The 18,636-nt window shown below is 37.6% G+C and overlaps 1 protein-coding gene across 1 annotated transcript; it reads right to left on the reverse strand.

Annotated features, from left to right (window-relative positions):
* Window positions 1–3,569: 3,569 nt before the first annotated feature.
* prrc1 (proline-rich coiled-coil 1) lies at window positions 3,570–17,690 on the reverse strand. The gene is made up of 9 exons (XM_060895672.1): window positions 17,567–17,690; window positions 14,660–14,772; window positions 9,988–10,380; window positions 9,360–9,505; window positions 8,905–9,007; window positions 8,656–8,819; window positions 7,806–7,909; window positions 6,689–6,791; window positions 3,570–5,610 (listed from the first exon to the last, which is right to left on the reverse strand). Exons 2-9 carry the CDS (start codon window positions 14,754–14,756, stop codon window positions 5,401–5,403), a joined length of 1,320 nt encoding a protein of 439 aa, XP_060751655.1. The 5' UTR covers window positions 14,757–14,772; window positions 17,567–17,690; the 3' UTR covers window positions 3,570–5,400.
* Between the last annotated feature and the right edge of the window lie 946 nt (window positions 17,691–18,636).

Below are 18,636 nucleotides of genomic sequence, written 5' to 3' on the forward strand. Positions count from 1 at the left end.
ACATAACCTTCCGTTTTCTTGGACATTCCATAAATAAAAAAAAAAAAAAGGTCACAGTGAATATAACAAGTGAACAAAGGACAGGACCTCCATTTGCGTTTATAAAGCTGCTTGGTAGGATATTGGCAGATATTTATAAAATGATGCATGGCGATCAATTTAACTTGTAAAATACCCCAGATTAATAAAGTCCAGACAAGACCTGCAGATTTGCCCCAAAAAAACTGTTTCATGTTTTAAAAAAATCTATATACAAAGGGGTATCAATTAAATGGAAAAGCTGAGATGGCTAAATTGAAGACCATTCAGCTCCTCTGAGCAGCTAACTTTCTAAAGTCCTTTGAGACAGATTTATGGAAAGGCGTAAATAATTGGATGGATTTTTACGAAGGTTTTAAGGCATTGGATATTTTAAATCCCTCATTAAAAAAGTGTGAGGGATATGCAGCCATCCTCATCCTGGATTAATCATTTGTTCCTTAGTGGATCAAGGTGAATACTGACTAGAAACACTACTATAAAGCCTCGAGTATGTTTTAAAGGAACTGCAGAGCTGATTATAGATTAAACTGCCTGTACAAAGACAACACTTTTAGTTTGATGCATTTGTGCATTTGTGTGTTAGTGCATTTGTTTGATGCGACCTAAACAGTAACTGGTGTCAAAAAAGTGAGATATCTGTGGTGTGGCTTAGTGGCTAGGGCTTCGAGCTACTATATATTCCAGGTAGAGTTTGACTGGGGGGGCACGGTGGCTTAGTGGTTAGCACGTTCGGCTCACACCTCCAGGGTTGGGGGTTCGATTCCCGCCTTCGCCTTGTGTGTGTGGAGTTTGCATGTTCTCCCCGTGCTACAGGGGTTTCCTCCGGGTACTCCGGTTTCCTCCCCCGGTCCAAAGACATGCATGGTAGGTTGATTGGCATCTCTGGAAAAATTGTCCGTAGTGTGTGATTGCGTGAGTGAATGAGAGTGTGTGTGTGTGTGCCCTGCGATGGGTTGGCACGCCGTGCATGGTGTATCCTGCCTTGATGCCCGATGATGCCTGAGATAGGCACAGGCTCCCTGTGACCCGAGATAGTTCGGATAAGAGGTAGAAGATGAGTGAGTGAGTGAGTGAGTGAGTTTGACTGTTATGGAGTTGTAAAGCAGTGCTTCTGCATCTGCAAAATGAAAAATGATCCTTACATAAAAGCAGGAAGGGCTTTCTTTTCTTTTCTTTTCTTTTTGGAATTAAATATTAACCCATAATGCCTCTGAAACACAGGGGGAAGATGAGCTAGAAATGGCAGCATGGTGGGTGAACAAGTGTCTGCATCAACAACCTCAGCTACATCACTCATACCTTGGATTTAATGGCTTCAAATGGCTTAATCCAAACCTCAGTGCCTCCAAAACAACTAGACAGTAATATCAGACTTCATGTGGTCTGTTAATGAAAAGTGCAGGAATAAAATGATGTTCAACTGTAATGACCAAAATATATACACATTTAAATAACGTGTACACTCAATAAGAAATGTCCGAACTGGACGTTTATCTAGAGATGTGCACAGGACTGTGTAATATTTTTTATTTCATCTTGTGCAGTAATTTCTTCTTGCATTATTTTCTAATGAACTTTTTTCTTCGATTTTACAAAATATAATAAAGCTAATTGAAAATAGTAAATGAATGAATGCAGGTCTGTTTGTCCTGTGAGCTTCATATCTGATTGCCTGCTCATACTCGCATGAAATTAAAAACCTCCTGCTTGGGAAGAGTCCAAGGGGATTCTTCTCCCAATGCTTTGGAAAAACCTGGCAAGCTTTGTGAAAAATCTAATAGTGTGTACCTCTCCTATTTGTACCAGTGTTTGTATACGTTTGTAAATACACTTGTTCAGTCGGAACGTTGAAATTAGATTTAATTGCATTTCATCATTATTTGCTGTCACTATAAGTCATTTTGAGTAAAAACATCAATCAAATGAATAAATGTTTCTATTGTCAGAAGGTGATGGCAGCTTTACAGTAAACAATTAGTTACAAATTACAGAGCTAAACAAAAACCTGTAGCTCATCTGCAAGAAAAATGAAGTGACCTTTGCATTTCAAACCATATAAAAACAGCAGCGACTTGGGAACAAAAACCTCTCCTGAAGTGTCCCAGTTAGAACATTGACCTAAATCGAGTGAACGGTTTGAGGAATTAAACATCATTCATTATCTACATTACCCCTGAGGTTTTAAGAGTAGCAAGAACTATGATTAGAAATGTCACTCAAGTAATGACTCCAAGTGATTTGGTTTTTCTTAAGCATCATCAGAGCAATTCTCAGTGTATATAGCGAGACTATTAGATCTCTACAGTTGACAAAAACCGCACCAATTTAGATTTTTATTGCACTGCAGACCATTTTAGTCACAGCCTGTAGCACATCTGAAAGATTCCTTGCGAAGCAAAGCATAACAACATTAAAGCCTCAAAGAGGAAGACATCAGATAGGCAAAAAATTACAATGTTGAAAACAATGGGGTTTAAAGGCTTTCGGCTTTCAGGAGAAAAAACTGTCTAAAGTATAAGGGTGCAGTTGCTGGTCTCTTATAATCTCTATTATTATTATTATTATTATTATTATCAAAAACACAAAAAGATCTCTTGGTTCCTTGGAAGCAGGCATTTAAAAATCAGGATATTTTTCAGCCTGTTACCAATTATCAGGCCTGGTTCTTTCTGGCTTTTACAGTTCACATGAGATTAGGTGTTAAAAAGGGAATGGTAGAGGTTAAGAGTCTTGTGTGTTTTGGTAGGTCTGTATAACATGCCTTGAATAAGTATTTAGCCCTTGAACATTTCCACATAGGCGATGAATCTACACATATTATCCACTTAATATTGATAAGTCAAGTAACTCAGAATGGACGCTGTGCAGAAGGAACCCATAAACTGTACAGCCCACAAAGATGAGATCTGTAAAGGTGTTTAAAAGAAAAGCATAATTTAAAAAATAAAGTTCAAAAATAAATGACAGGAGTTCAACAAAAGGTATGCTAGTTACTCCGCAAATATAAAAAAGGATTTTCTGATTTAAGGAGACCAAAAAATGGCTATCCTTCAAAATGAAACACCAAGCCCACAGTAAAGCATGGTGGTGGTAGCATCCATCATCTTGAGGATGCTAGGACACTCATAAGATGGAATAAAATACAGGTCAATCCTAAGTGGAAAATGGTTCCAGTCTGCAAGACTTGAGACTGGGGTGGAGGTTTAGCTTCCAACAAGACAACTACACAAATGTGTATGCCAAAGCTATACTGGATTGGATCAAAACAATGAAGGTGAACATGTTAGACTGGCTCAGACAAATCTGCTACGCATCAGAGCTTCTCTCTAGAGTACTAAACCTAAATCTGTCTTGGAAATCCATATTTGTTCAGCCAGAGCCAACATTACACCCTACATACTGTAAAAAGAGACATCGCAAAGTGACTGAACTGAAACATGTGATACTCTAACACTTTCACTGAACTGGAAGAAGTAACCCTTACAACTATAACATCCAATAAAGTAAAAGTAACCACATAAAGCATGTTTTCTGAAAAGTCTTTACTCCTCTGCGGACAAAAGAAATGTTTAGGAAATACAATTATCGGAGGTCCAAAGATATGCATCCATAGGTATTGCAGTCTTAACAATAAAACAAAAAAAAAACAAAAAACAAAAAAAAAAAAAAAGACACTTTTTGTTGAAGGCAGTATCTGTTCTTCCATTTCATTACATGCTTAGATCTCATCATTTTCTCACATTAAACATTGTATACTCAATATCTTAGTCATCTGGGGATCGATTGTGATTAGTACACAACTACACATCTTTAATAAAAATACTAATTAAAAAAGAAAGTAAAAAGACAGTGAAAATTGTCAGAGGTCATACACAGAGACGTTTAGATTTCCCCAGGCTTCTGTATCACTCCGAGTGGTTTCAAATCTTCAAACATTAACAGTAAAATGAATAATAAACAAGGACAATCTTCACAATTCTGTACAAGCTTCATGTTTAAGTTGATTTAAAAACAAATTTGGTTCTTTTACTTCAGTTAATAGGAACTAGAAATGAACCCCGTTTTTTTTTCCCCCACCTGAAAAGACATGAATGTCATCAATGTTCAATATTCTAATATGCACTATATGAACTACTTTAAAAGGTAAGTACTTAAAGAACACAAAAGTTACCAGTCATCAGGCTACAATAAAGTGTTCTTATTTAGTCTTTTACAAATGAAATTACAAAACAAAAATGTAATGTAAAAATCTTTAAGCAGCAAATCAGGCAAATGTTCTATTAGAAATATGAAATTATTTTTTGTTTAAAAGCACTTGCACTGAAGCAAAGTCCTTTGGTAGCAGAATATCTCTCTATATATTGCACAATTTGTGCTTTAAAATGGATTAAATACAATCCTGAGTTCAATCAATTCATTCAAGTTGGACGGACTGTATGAAAGACTCCGTACAAACTTCTACAAATGCTAAAGAACATTGAGACAGTTTTTCATGGGGAAACTGTGGATAGAATATAACTATTGGCAAAATGCAGTGACTACATGCATGTAGGTCTGAATCTGTATGAACAAAAGCTAAGTATAAAAAAATATCATGGTACATGACTAAAATAACTGTTGTGACAGAAAAAAAAAAAGAAAAAAAAAAAATAATAATAATCTGGTGCTTTCCATACTCCAAGCCCTTTTTGATTACTTTTTTTTGGCTGGGAAATAGATGTTGTTTTGATGCTGATTGGCCTGATAAAAAGTTATTTGTATAAGGCAATGTTGTATTAAAATAATTGATACGATTAGTAACGAATGAATAGATGGATAATCTAATCTTATAATCTCTAACAAAAGCTACAGTCTACTGATCAGATCAGGATCAATTCCCTCAGTCCTTGTTGGATTAGTAATTTGTTCGTTCCTGAATATTTCAAAAGCAACAAACAACAATACTGTTGTTAAATTTACTTGCTCGGGTATCGAGAAACTGGTACCAGTATCTGGTATTTGCAATCTAATGTCACACCAGGGTGTCAATGTAATTTAGGATCATCTGCCACACTGTTGACCTCAGCATGGTTTCCACCATGCTCCATTTCCACATTAATCTCAGTGATAACCTAGACTGCATTTGAGACACATCAAGTTCAAAAAATGTTCAGAAAAAGTTTTTTTTTCACCATTGTAACACGAGTAACCTCCTTTTATACATGTGTATTAAAGATGGACCAATCCTGATCAGAATTCTTAGCGAACGTCTAATTTTTTAAAAATCTGAGACATCCAATGCATCAATGATTTTTTTTGGCGCCATTTCCTGACAGGCAGTGTCGGTTTACTGAGAGTACAGTATGTGTTTAGAAGTTCTTATATCGTCCTGGGGGGCAGCTGCATTTTGTATGTGCCAGCCAGAGCTTTGGCAGCGCTATAGATCATCTGCCTGCGGGACATGCCGGTGAAGGCTAGGTGCCAGTCTGTGCGGCTAATGTTGGGAAAGTTCCTCTCTAGCACCTCGCCTATGGTCACGAGCAGCCCAGACCAGCGCAGACTGTAATCCGGTGGGGTGAGAGACTGAGCCTGCAGGAGAACAGTGAACAGAGTGATGAGAGAACTTTACCACCATAGAGCTAGTCACTAGAAATTGAGCACAGAAGGGCTGAAAACAGGCAAAAAATGAGTCTAATATCTAATATAATATCTTTTATACTTGGGGAATAAATTATTTATTCATATAGTGATAGTGAACCGACTGAACAACCCATAAGTAATAAGACAGGAGAAAACATACAATAGACAAATAGACAATAGACAAATAGACATAGACAAATATTTCTGGGGGCTTAAAGATAAACTAAACATGTTACTAAGTCTATTTTCTATATTCTGAAATTCCTCTACAGTTAATCCTTTTTATCCTGTTACTGGTGAATATTATTAAATCTTCAGTCTTTCTGTCAGGAGAATTTCTGTAACATCCTTAAGAATAAGACAGTAATGTATAATGCGGAGACTCTGTAATGTCATTTCTATGTAATATCTCCTTTACATGTATCTCCAAGTATAACCACAGTTTTCTAGTACAAGTCTGATTATTCCAAAATGTGTAAAAATGAAACACCAGGACCAGGATGGACATTCTGACAGTCATATGACAACAAACTGATATTGGGATAGCATTCAGTTTGTTAACATGATTTTTTTTTTTTTTTTTACATCTTTAGGTGCCTGTCTGCTCATACAACCATTTTTTGTTTATTGTAGGAACAGCATTACATGTTTTTATACACACACAAACGATTTAGCATGCAGTCAGCACAGGAAATGTTGAGCTCCGTTAGTCTAGTATTAAGATTTACTAGCACTCCTCTGAAGGAGATTTGAAAGCTTGACATGACTGAGCATTTTTTAATTGCTGTACCAGTTGACAGTGTGACAGGTGGATTTTCTACCAGGATGCATAACAAAGTTACACAGCACTTCAAATGAATGACACCGTTCCAATTACTAAGGCTTGGCTGTGGCTGTCAAGAACACAGCTGTGGGAACATCACAAACCTGCTATATTTACATCTACGCGTTTATAGTGCATCAGAGAGCTGTGAGGCAGAGGGTGTTGTTGTCAAAGGATGCTGATTGCATAAATAATGCTGCGTACCTGTTGGACATGTTCCAGAGCTACAGGAGTTGTCTGTGTGAAGGTTTCGATGCGGATGCCATTGCCAGGATCATCCAGAATCAGACAGCCAATGTCAAACCACCTAGAGAAGAGAAGAACAATTAGAATAAAATGGGCAAAAGCAAGCAGGAAGTAATAGCAAAGGAAAAAGATGATGAATCATCTGAGGCACAAACTATAACCATAACACAGAATGATGTGATGTGGTAGCCTAGTGGTTAAGGTGTTGGACTGATCGGAAGGTCGCGAGTTTGAATCCCAGTGCCACCAAACTACCACTGCTGGGCTCCTGATAGAGCCCTTAACCCTCAATTGCCGAGCTGTATAAATTATATAAATAGTCGCTATAAAAAGTCGCTTTGGAATAAGGGCCTTTGCTAAATGCCATAAATGTAAACACAGAAGACAAAGGTGATGGTTTGTTGTCTTCCTTTAATTTAAAATAATTTGGGAGAAGCCCCTGAATGTGGTATTTGCTATTACACTACAGCAATACCTGGACCCTGAGAAACGTTAACGGTCTCCCAAGTGTTCCCAGCTTTCCGCAAATCAGTCTTGTCTAAATGTTCATGATCAATCTGTGTAGATGATAAAAAGAGGCCAGTTTAGGGCGTCTCATCCTGGCCTTGCTTACAGCGTTTCCTTTTTAATGCCACCCACAGATTTAATCTGGACATTAGCATTCTTCATATGCATGAGAACGACAGCAGCTACTCAATACAACTTTTTCACCGCGCTCACCAGCTGAGCATGCCATCACATTCTTGGATCGGATACAAAAGGTGTCATTTAAACCGAGGCTTTGAGACAGGCGATTTTTTAAATAATTACAGAATTGACACCTCTGAATTTATAAATGTCTTTGTAAGCAGCATCGGTGATAAATACGCTTTCTGCAAGGATGACAGCTAATTTGGCTTATAAATTGTCACCTTGAGAGGCCGCTTCACGCAGGGTAACTGGACGAAATTACAGTGCATGCTGCAATAACAACAGGAGGTCCAAAGTCAATCTAAAGGACAGATGTAGAGAAAAAAGAAAGAAGTAGACTCTGGACATGCAGTGGTGTGAAAAGGATGGGTTGTTTTCTGCTCACTTGTCTGGGAAGAGCTCTGCTATAAAGTTCTCCACAGAGACCACAGGCTGTTTCTCGTGGATTACTGCGGTACGGCGTAGACTGTCAATGCGCTCCTGGGCCCCCTGCAAAGGTGAAGTAACACACACATTTATAAGACTACAGAAAAGATTTTACCCATTTTATCATTTTTACCAGTTGTAAGGACACATCAAGAAATGCCACATCTATGTAAAAACATGGGTGAACAGATGCAAAACTAGCCCCAAGGGCAAGAAAGCTCCAGTGTGTTTTGCCCAGTCCCATGTTACAGTGTATTAATACAGATTAAGACCACCAGCAAAGCTTCTAATGTAGCCTTCTAATGTAGCCTCTTGCAAAAATGTCTGCAAATTCCTATGCGATGTGGTAATCTGTCTCTAATCTGTCTCACATCACAGGTCAAAAGATATTACTCAAGTCTGACTAACATACCACTATTAAAAATATTACTAAAGTATGTCCTGTATTAAAGTCATATTAGTACAAAAAAGGTGAAGCGAAACAAGGAATGCAGTACTTTGATGTAATTAAGGAAAGCCAGGATGAATAAGTGCAATGTTAATTTCAGTACAATATTGAGGAACATCAGCTTGCTAATAACGAAAGGAGCAGAATACAGAAAGATTTTACGATCATTCATCATGTGTAGATGATCATTCACAGGCTTAATTTAAATTACAGTTCAAAACCTGCATTGTGTCGAAGGTCTCTGACCAAAACGTTGAGGAATATTCACGGTTCTAATACAGGAAAAGACAAGCCTGACCAGAAAAGAGGTAAAGTCCCTTAAGATTAAAACAGAGCAAGGACAAATATAAGAGCGACTCACCTTGACTCCTGCTGCGTACCCCAGTGGCTGAGGAGCAATGTTGGATTGACTTGCTTCCCCAGTCACCATGGCCATGCCGAATACTTCCTGGAAGGCATCCCGCACTGCTCCTACCTTCACCTCCTTATCAGAGGTCACCACAATGTCCAGATCACCTCCTGATTCTGTCACACGCAGTAAAGTTCAATGAATTTTGTGTAACCAAGCATATAAATGTGGATTCTAAAAAAAAAAAATAGATGTACTTACTAATGTATGGAGCCATTCCAGGGTCTAATGTGGTGATCATGGACTCCACAGAGTGCTTGGTTTTGTCCAGGACCGTCTTCACCATAGGATTACCTGCCACACCCTGAAAACAATCATATATGTGAGAGGGCAAAATTCCCATCTAGAAGATAAAAAACAGGATCTTAAATCTTTTTTCAAGTGGAGTCCAGCAGCAATTCAATTCCCAGGCAGGAAACCCAGTCAGCCACTGAGGGTTTAACTCTTAGTGCTGCTTCCCTGCCTGGATAAACTGGGATAAAAGCCACACTTCCCTTCAAAGGGAAGTGGACAGTTCAGCAAACTTGTGGTTTAAAAGAAAAGAAAAAACTATCAAGCAGGTGAAGGGCTCTCAAATCCAGATGAAAGAAAATGGTTCATCTTAATAATGAATTCTCCATTTTAGTAACAGCAGGGTTTGTTTTGTGGCCAGTTACCTTGATGAAGCCCCATATTCCACCTCCAGAAGTGCTGTTCTGTATAGCTATAGGATCATCATGATCCTCTGGGAAAGTAATCGGCGAGACAACCCCTAAACCCCCAGACATCACTGGCTGTTGCATCATTGGGTTTGTGACCACACCTAAAGACAGAAAACAACACTGATAACAAACTTGAATGAAGAAATACAGAAGGCTCTTAAATCACTTTTGATATTGGTAAATATTTTATAATTCTGACAGCTATTCTATTGAGGCGTTCCAAGCTGCCCTTACACAACATAGAAGATAGTGTGAATGTCAGAAAGCAGGGGCAGTTGGCACATTAATGCGACTTGAATGTGATGTCTACACTTAGCCGAAATACGTAAGCTTCATTCCACTTAGAAACCTCATTTCCCACCGACTTGGAAAACATAAAACAAATACAGCTCCTGATCCTCTGCTTTCAACAGCACATACCTCACTCCGATTTAATTACAAATGCTAAATCTCTGTGTTGGTTTTCAGTTAACTGCATGTAGACAGAAATTCTATTACAGGATATTCAAGTTTATACCATATTCTGTTACAAGTGTGTAAGGTCACTTGTTCACTCAGTAGTCCACTACTGTAGCACACAAACCTGGCATGGGTGGCACACTGGAGAAGCTGGGCATCAGTGGAGTCTGTGGAGTACGGCCAGCGTGTCCGCGCGTAATGTCATATGCTGCATGAGGGCTGAAACCGGTAGTGGGTGGACCCACTGGCGGAGTAGACATCACCGGACATGAAGGAGGTGGAGCAGTATGGACATGTGGACTGCTGTAAGCCACACTCCCAGCCAGGGGAGGAGCAAAACCTTGAGAGGCTGTAGACAGCGGCTTCATGGGGCTGAGGGAAAATGGAGGAACAGGGGAAGACTGAATAGGTGGCAAGGTGGAGGTCACGGCTGTAGGGGGTGCTGGTGTGGAGAAGCCCTCAGGGGCAAAGCTAGAGATGCCTGTGGTGCCAGGAAGGTTCACTGGACTAGAAAGACCTAAAAAGAGAAAAAAATGTTTAATTGCAATAATACAAATATCTGCATTGGTGGAAGAACAGAACATATAATTCTCTTGCGGTTGATACTAGCGTGATGTAGGACATTCTATTATCAAGCAAAATACACAATGATGATGTGTGATCATTATGAAAACAAACCAAATGTTTGCTTAAAATGGCCCATTTATTTATTCACAAGAGTGGTTTGTCAGCCACACCCACCCCAAAAACCATAATAAATATTTACCAAAGTTCTGGGCCATGTTGGGTAGGAAAACAAAGGTGCAAATACAGGCATCAGTCCTAGTGCTTTCAGCTCACTACATATGGCCACAAGTAGTTTTGAAAGTAAATTGGGAATACAGCGGGAATTTCCTAATCATTGAGTGTTTATCAAAAACCATCACTGCTCATCTATCCAATTTCTCCTAAACAGATAAGCAACAGACACATTTAAACAGGAACATCGCTCAATCACTGGCTTTCACTCATAGCAGTTCAAGTGCTAAAAAATAAATCAGTTAAACTAATCCCAAAGGTTCAGATTCTGTGAACATACAGCTGACTTGCAGGATGGAGCTGTTAAATGTTTAATATTTGTTTGTCATTTTTAACACATTTAATCAGTATAGCCTAATATAAGATTAGTTTTAAAATCTACCTGCTGAAAGGATGTCTAGATACCATATATGGTCAATTGTGGGAGTGTCCATGTAAATGAGCAGAGACAGACAAGTGTTTTTATACCCTTTGTGTATAAATGAGTGAGCTAGGGAGCTGACTGATATTAGACTGAACCCATTGCTTCAGCATGGCCTTGTTTTATTTACTTTCTGTTTCTTTCTGCTTTTCTCGGTTCTTATCAAAAAGCTGATATGAAAATAGCATAAAACAGATGAAAGCAAAGAACACAAAGCCAGTGTTGTGATCAGAGTCATTTTAATATGCATGACGAGCATATAAATAATAGCAGCAATACTACTACTACTACTACTACTACTACTACTACTAATAATAATAATAATAATAATAATAATAATAATAGATAGCCACTGTAAAAAGACATTAGGTGGCCATTTCATCATAGTTAAAGTCCTCTAAAGTCTGGTGAAATGATTCGAAGCCTCACTGATGGGCATTACGGGCACTGAGATGACTGAGCGAGTGCATCACAAAGCTGTGATGCCAACTGAAAATATTTTGCCCAAAGCTACAATTATAACTACTTATAGCTACTATAAAAGGTCTCTTCAAAGTTAGTTAACTGATTAATTTCCTTGAGGAGCCTCCAGACAAACGCTGCAGCTCTTCTACTTACATTAGTGTGATATGCTGCTCTCCAGGACTCCTGCAGCAGCTGGACATCCATTAATCACTCACAGATAACAGCACTCTACAGGAATTCATTACCGTTTACTTTTATAGTAGCTAATGATTATATCCAAAGCAAAGCGAGGTAGAATGTAGTCCAGACATTGAATATAGTTTACTAAAAACATTTTAAATCCAATCTTGTATTATTACAGTATATTTTGACAGGTTTGTAAAATAAATACTGAGAATATGAGAGTGTAGAAGCTCTTGAAATCCTAAATTGTGCCTATTTGACAAATGCAAGATTATTAACATCTTATTAATGGTTTGGTAACTGGTTAGGACCTAAAGAGAAATGGCAAGAGAACATGGAGGATTTCCAAAATAATGTATATTCACAGATTCTGCCATTTCTATATCTGGCTGTGCACTCACAAGGCTTCTTTAGTCCTGATGCACAAGTCATTTCACAAACCCCTGTAAAAAAAGCTGAGTTAAACTATATGGTCAAATGTTTGTGGACACTTTACCTTTATACCTATATGTGGTTCTTCCCCAAAATGTTGGACAGGAGTGTAGAATGCCTTTGTATTCTGTAGCAATGCAATTTCTTTTCAAATGGATCTAAGCTGATCAGACCTGTTCCAGCATGACAATGCACAAAGTGTAGTCCGTGAAGACATGGCTTCCCAAGACTGTTGTGGAAGAACTCAGGTGGCCTACACAGAGCCCTGACTTTAACCCCATCCTTATGCAAGATCAGCAACACCATTGGGATGAACTGGAACATTACAGCACCTAATAATACTCACTAAAGCTCTTGTGGCTGAATAAAAACACTATAGTAGCATCTAGCACCGTCCATGATCATGTAGTTTTCTGCACATTACTCCTCTTGTAAACTAACCTAGTTAAATAGGTGACTATATATAAAGGGAAATATTTCGTTTAGTTAAGTCACCGAAAGCACATTTACCTTCATCTTTTTATCCTAAAGCATAGCTTTCATTGAAAATACTAAAAACACAGCATTAGTCATAACGAGCGAATTGGCAGTGAGAAATCTTACAAAGTTGATTAGCTTTTGAAGCTAAATAAGTAGCTAAGAGCTTGTGTCTGTTGCGGAAATCACTCCAACGCTTCCAGACTGACTGTATAAAAAGGAAATGCATAAATATAAATCAATATATCAACATCTCAATCTGTTCCACAGGCACTAATTTTCCTGAGAGAGCAGACTTAAGAGCGAGCAAAAATAACTGCTGTGAAATGTTGGAAAGCTGAGGACTAATGAGGAATTACATGTTCAGTAAAGGAGATAATGTGTTAATAAATGAAGCTCTTATTAAATAAAGACTCGTGTCAAAACCAGTAAACAGTCATCTAGATCATTAGGCATTTCATTTCTAATTGGCATTAATGAAAAGACTTCTGTATGCAGAATAAGCTTAGAAAAAATATAAAAGTATACAGAATTATTTTTCTGGCTTCCTGAAGGTGACTGCCATTATGTAACATTGGGAAGAGTTGCTGCAGAGTCCTGTTTACTCTCAGGATTTCTGTTTATTCATGATTTTGGGTGTAACAATACACACAGGTCCCGATACTGGCTTCAAGATTCAGTTCAATTCGATTCTCTGAAAAATTTGGACAAAATTTTCTAGAATAAAAAATAAGCCTCGTTTTTATTTGTGAATAATCAACAAGGCAAAACAATGTGTGTTTTTGTCTCTATAAAACTAAATACTTAAATGCTGAAAATCCTTTCAAAAAACCCTGCAAACAGATGTTTAATACTATAAACAAAATGTACAACAGTTTCACCATATTGTAAAAATAAATAACTACATTTAAAAAAACTGACCCATGGAAAATGATCACAAAGTGAACTGTAATGATCTCCTTACGCGTCATATTAACTGCCTGTGGAAACAAACCTCCAAAGTTGGCTAAAATGCCCGGGATTGGTGGCCTCCTCCGCCGGAAGTGCAGATGACTAAAGAGCTCTTTCACTGTTACTGTATAGCTGTGTAACCATGTAAACAACAGTACATCAGTCATTGTGATCTTGCACCACTGGTCACTTCACACATGTAACTGTACGGACTCTCAACAAAAGAATGTGATCACATGACCAACATGCTATCTATATATTTTAACTTAATAGGTTGTGTGGATTGTGTCCTCTGGTGTTTAAACGGTGTAACTACATTTGATGCATAATTAATAGAGCACTGATTTTGCATTTTTGTAGCTCTGCAGTTATTATAACTGTACCTTATATTATAATCATATAAGAGGAAATTATGCTATGAGCTATCTGGGTTGCCAGATCTGCGCAAGCAAAGAAAACAATTGACAAGCAGTACTAAAATGTGGTTTTCCCTGAATTTTTCAGGTCTTTTGCTATTACACATTACAAACTAGCTAACAAAATGACTAAAAGAAGTACTGCAAAGTTAAAAAGTAGACAAGTGTATAATTAAAAAAAAAAACAATTACACACAACTGTGTTGTAACACACCTGCTGTTTGGGAACGAATGATGATGGGAATTTATAACACTCTATAATCACCCTGTTCAGTTCTCCACCCTTTGTCTGTGTCCCATCTCCTTAAAGAGAAGTGCATGTAGCTTAAACTGTAGCTTGAAGCTTGTAAGCTACTTTTGTTCAGAACACACAGTGTTGTTTTTTCCATGCAGAATGTTTCTTAATTGTGCTTCAAATGGTATACAGATTTAATCAATGCTATACTGATTAAATCAACCCTAATGGACATCCCTGTCTAGGGTAATAACTTCTTGAGCTGCAGAACCACAAAACATCCCTGATTAAATATGAATGCTCTATCTTTATGACTTAAATATGAAAAGAAACAAAGGACAGAGTTTTTTTTTTTTAAAAAAGGACAGCTTAAAGTCTGATTTTATTTCATGTGATAAAAGCTTTGCTCAGGTCTTACCCACGGTGAGAGGTGGTGGACTGATGGCAACAGCGGTGCTAAGGGGAGGTGGAGGAGTGCTGGGCGGCGTGGTCTCTATTCCGCTCTCTTCCATCATCTTTCCTTAATCTTGCCTGAGGCAGGAAAAATCACAATTAATTCAAAGGCTTCAGTACACCATCACAATGGATCATACAAGCAGACTAGAGTAAAGTATTTTGCTTCTGTCAACAACCAGGGATCAGTTCTTCTATACAGGCTTTTTTTTTATTATTTGCAGAACAATAGCAGTTCATTTCAAACAGGTTGTTATTTAAAGTAAAGTTTGTTTGCTTGCTATGCCGGCTACGATGACATGGGGAAAAAAATCGAAACAAAAGATTTTTTAAAAAATCTAAATATTGCATCACTTCATTAAAAACTTTTTATATGAATCAACTAGAAAAAAGTCCATTAAAATAAAAGTATGCCTTAAAGCTTTTGGACTTTAGGAATAAAGGAGGATAACAACAACAGCAACAGGATTGATACATGTATTGCACACATGTACAGACATTCCTATTAATGTGGCCACTTACCCTATCCTTTATTAACCACACTATATCTGTGTAAGAAACTTGGCTGTAAGCGTACAGGTACAGAGAGTCAATCATTACATTATTTTATACCCGGTTTCAGATTTTGTTTGTTCAGGCACGTCTTAGTTTTCTCCATAGAAGGGAGAGAGGTGACGTAAATACAGACTGAGCATCCCATCGCATGTGTTGCAGTTGCTTGTGTACATTCACATCACATCTCTAGTCAGTAAGCAGCTACAGTACACAACCACTGAAGAATAGAGTAATGCAGTATGAAAACAATACCATGGAGGTGTCTCCTGAAGTGATGCGTTAAATAATATTTGCCAACTGTTCTGCATCGTTAATCCGTATTTATTGACTACCCATTGTACAATGTATTCCGCTGCCCATTAAACCACTTGGAATAAAACACAGTTCAATTGAATTATGCAGTGCACTTTCAATTCTCGAAACCCTGACCAAGTGATAAACATAATTCAAATCGATATCAAATCACTTGTTGAGTGTAATACATGGTGACAGTCTGCGCAATTTCTAAGCCAGCTCAAACCTTTTTTAGGCACTTCACTGATTAGTGAGAGTCTCAGGCTCATATGGTACTCGCTCTATTTTTATGTTGATGTAGATACAGCTACTGTTCTAGAGAGGCTTTATTTTAGATGAACAAAGAGAGAGACGACTCGCATATGAGAGCCATTTTTTAAATAAATAGATGGGCAATATCTTTACTGTCACAGTGCATTTTTATCACAATGCTTCCATGGATGTTTTCATGAAACGTGAAGACAACAGACACTTATATCTAGACTTCACTAAATCCCAATCAGGGGGACGTTTATTTCAGCAATCTTAGGAGTAAGTATTCTGAATAAGTCGTTTGTTTAGGAGTTGAATGAAACACTAGGTTTAATTAATTTAATGAAGCTAAAACTAATTTCATACAAATCTAATTATTTAAAAAAAAAGTATAATTATAATGTAAATATTTATTTAAAGTTCAGTTGGCATTGTTACATATGACAGCAAACAAAGGGTCAAGGGGAAAAAATGTGGTGAAATGAATTGTTGTGTCATCTATATCTCTATCTGTCTATCCAAAAATGTATCATTCTAACTACTAACCTCTTAGTAATAGACCCCAGAATATCTGAGCGAATGTACAGTAGGTGACAAGACACACAGTATGACTATAATAATAGTGTTAATCTTATGTATTTATAACATCCATCAGACCCAAACCCATATGTCAACAACCACACACTCCACTCTCTGTTCTTCTAAACACCACCTAATAGTATTTTAAATCGAGGGACAACACTGTAGAAAGTATGTTATTTAAGCCCCTAGTTTACCTTCCTCTTGTGGACTTTTTAGTGAGTAACACTTCAGTAACAAACAATACAGGATGTAAGGACGAAATTCTCTAGAAGGGCAAACACACATATACACACACATATACACACACATATACACACACATATACACACACATATACACACACATATACACACACATATACACACACATATACACACACACACACATACACACACACATACATACACACACATACATACACACACATACATACACACACATACATACACACACACCAAAAGTTTTTTTTTTTTTTGCTCTCCAATTGACAGATAAAACAGCACCAGCTTCGAAATTGAACGTTATTTTTTGTTGTTACTTCAGGAACAGAAAGTCATAAGTCAGTGACTAAATTGGTGTTTGTTTAAGACGCAATACGACTTCGTGTTGCCACGTATTCAAAGATTTACAGGCTATAAAAAACAAAATACGATGTGAAGCTCAAAGACAATCCCATTGTAACGAGGTATTTAGTGCTTTATTCTCTGCACTTCGCTAGTGCACTACTGATGAATATTCCACATAAACTCAAAAAAAAAAGAAACAGTAAGACTTGGGCTTAATCTCAAACACCTCCATGTTCACTATATCGAGGCATCGCTTACAGCGTGAGATAACGCCTTAGTGCCCTACATAGTGCACTTCATATCTACTAGAGAGCCGTTTGGAACACAGCCATAGCACAGCTAACAGCTAATTACACTGAAGCGTGCAAATTTCATCTGAAAAGTAAGTAACGTGGCATTTTTGTATAGAGACACAAAATAAAGTTTATTTATCGTTATGCACGGTTATCCAGTTTAGCAAGCGATCTAGCTAACTAACGAAGATGGTGACTAGAGCTGCTATTTAGCCTGGTAGCTAAGTTTACGTTACTTAGAGACGCTAGCTAGTTAGCAAGAGTACAACCTGGACAAATAAAAAAAACTGCTATGACGATTTTTAAAAATAGACAATGACACGCTCTTACCTGACACGTTAGTCTTCTTAGGCAATACGTCCGTGTAAATTTGTAATTGCATCCAATCAACTCCAGAACGACAGTCAAACTCGATTAGCCCTGTCGAAAATGGCCGCGTTTGAATGACGTCAGGAATTGCCACGTCTGAAGTAGAAGTGGGCGGGGCCTCACGTGCAGGCGCGTCATGTGATTGGATTTCGGAATTTTATATTCATTTATTCATTCATATGGAAAATAAAAACAAACAGTCACCATTCACAAACCATATGAACAGACAAATCAATCACCAAATCATAACTAATCACCGACAATAATAAACGTGCCTCATAGACACTGCAGAGCCAAACACACTCCATTCATGGAGTAATTAAATTCAATTAAATTAAATAAGTAATTAAATAAATAAGTAAATTAAATAAGTTCAATTAAATAAGTAATTAAATAAAAGAGCAATGCCATTGTCTACATCAAAGAAAGAAAGAAAGAAAGAAAGAAAGAAAGAACATATGAACCACGGAGCTTAATCAAAAAGGCAAGACGGTCTCAAAAAATTTGTGTTTAATACAAGATTGAAGTGTTTTATCTATATGGGTTTAATTATTTTATGGTAGATGCCATGGAAAAGTCATATAAAAGGCAATACTTTTAAATGGCTTCCAACAGCATGAAAGAGATACCATACCACTGCTGAAGTCTGTGCTTGAACAACAAGCAGCAGTGCTTTGTGTCTTAACACCATCAGAAAAGGCTGCCCCAATGGTACCAGGCCAATCATAAGTTTCTAAATGTCAGCAAGACAAAGGAACTGCTTGTGGACTTCTGAAGGGAACAACGGTGGGCATACACAGCTCTAATTATCCCACTGGTGAAAACGAGCAGCTTCAGCTACCTCAGTATGTAGGAACCTGAAGTGAAATTTCTAAACATCATTACCTGTATCGAATTCTGTTTATCCAGTACAACACACTGAGAGAAATAATTCATAGCTCAACATGTATATAACAGATTTTCCACTTTGTTAAAATGCATAGCATGTGCATGTCGATATGATGATCATGTTGTTATAATTTTATTTTATT

Source organism: Tachysurus vachellii, chromosome 20, assembly GCF_030014155.1.
Source record: "Tachysurus vachellii isolate PV-2020 chromosome 20, HZAU_Pvac_v1, whole genome shotgun sequence".
In the NCBI taxonomy this organism is placed as follows: domain Eukaryota; kingdom Metazoa; phylum Chordata; class Actinopteri; order Siluriformes; family Bagridae; genus Tachysurus; species Tachysurus vachellii.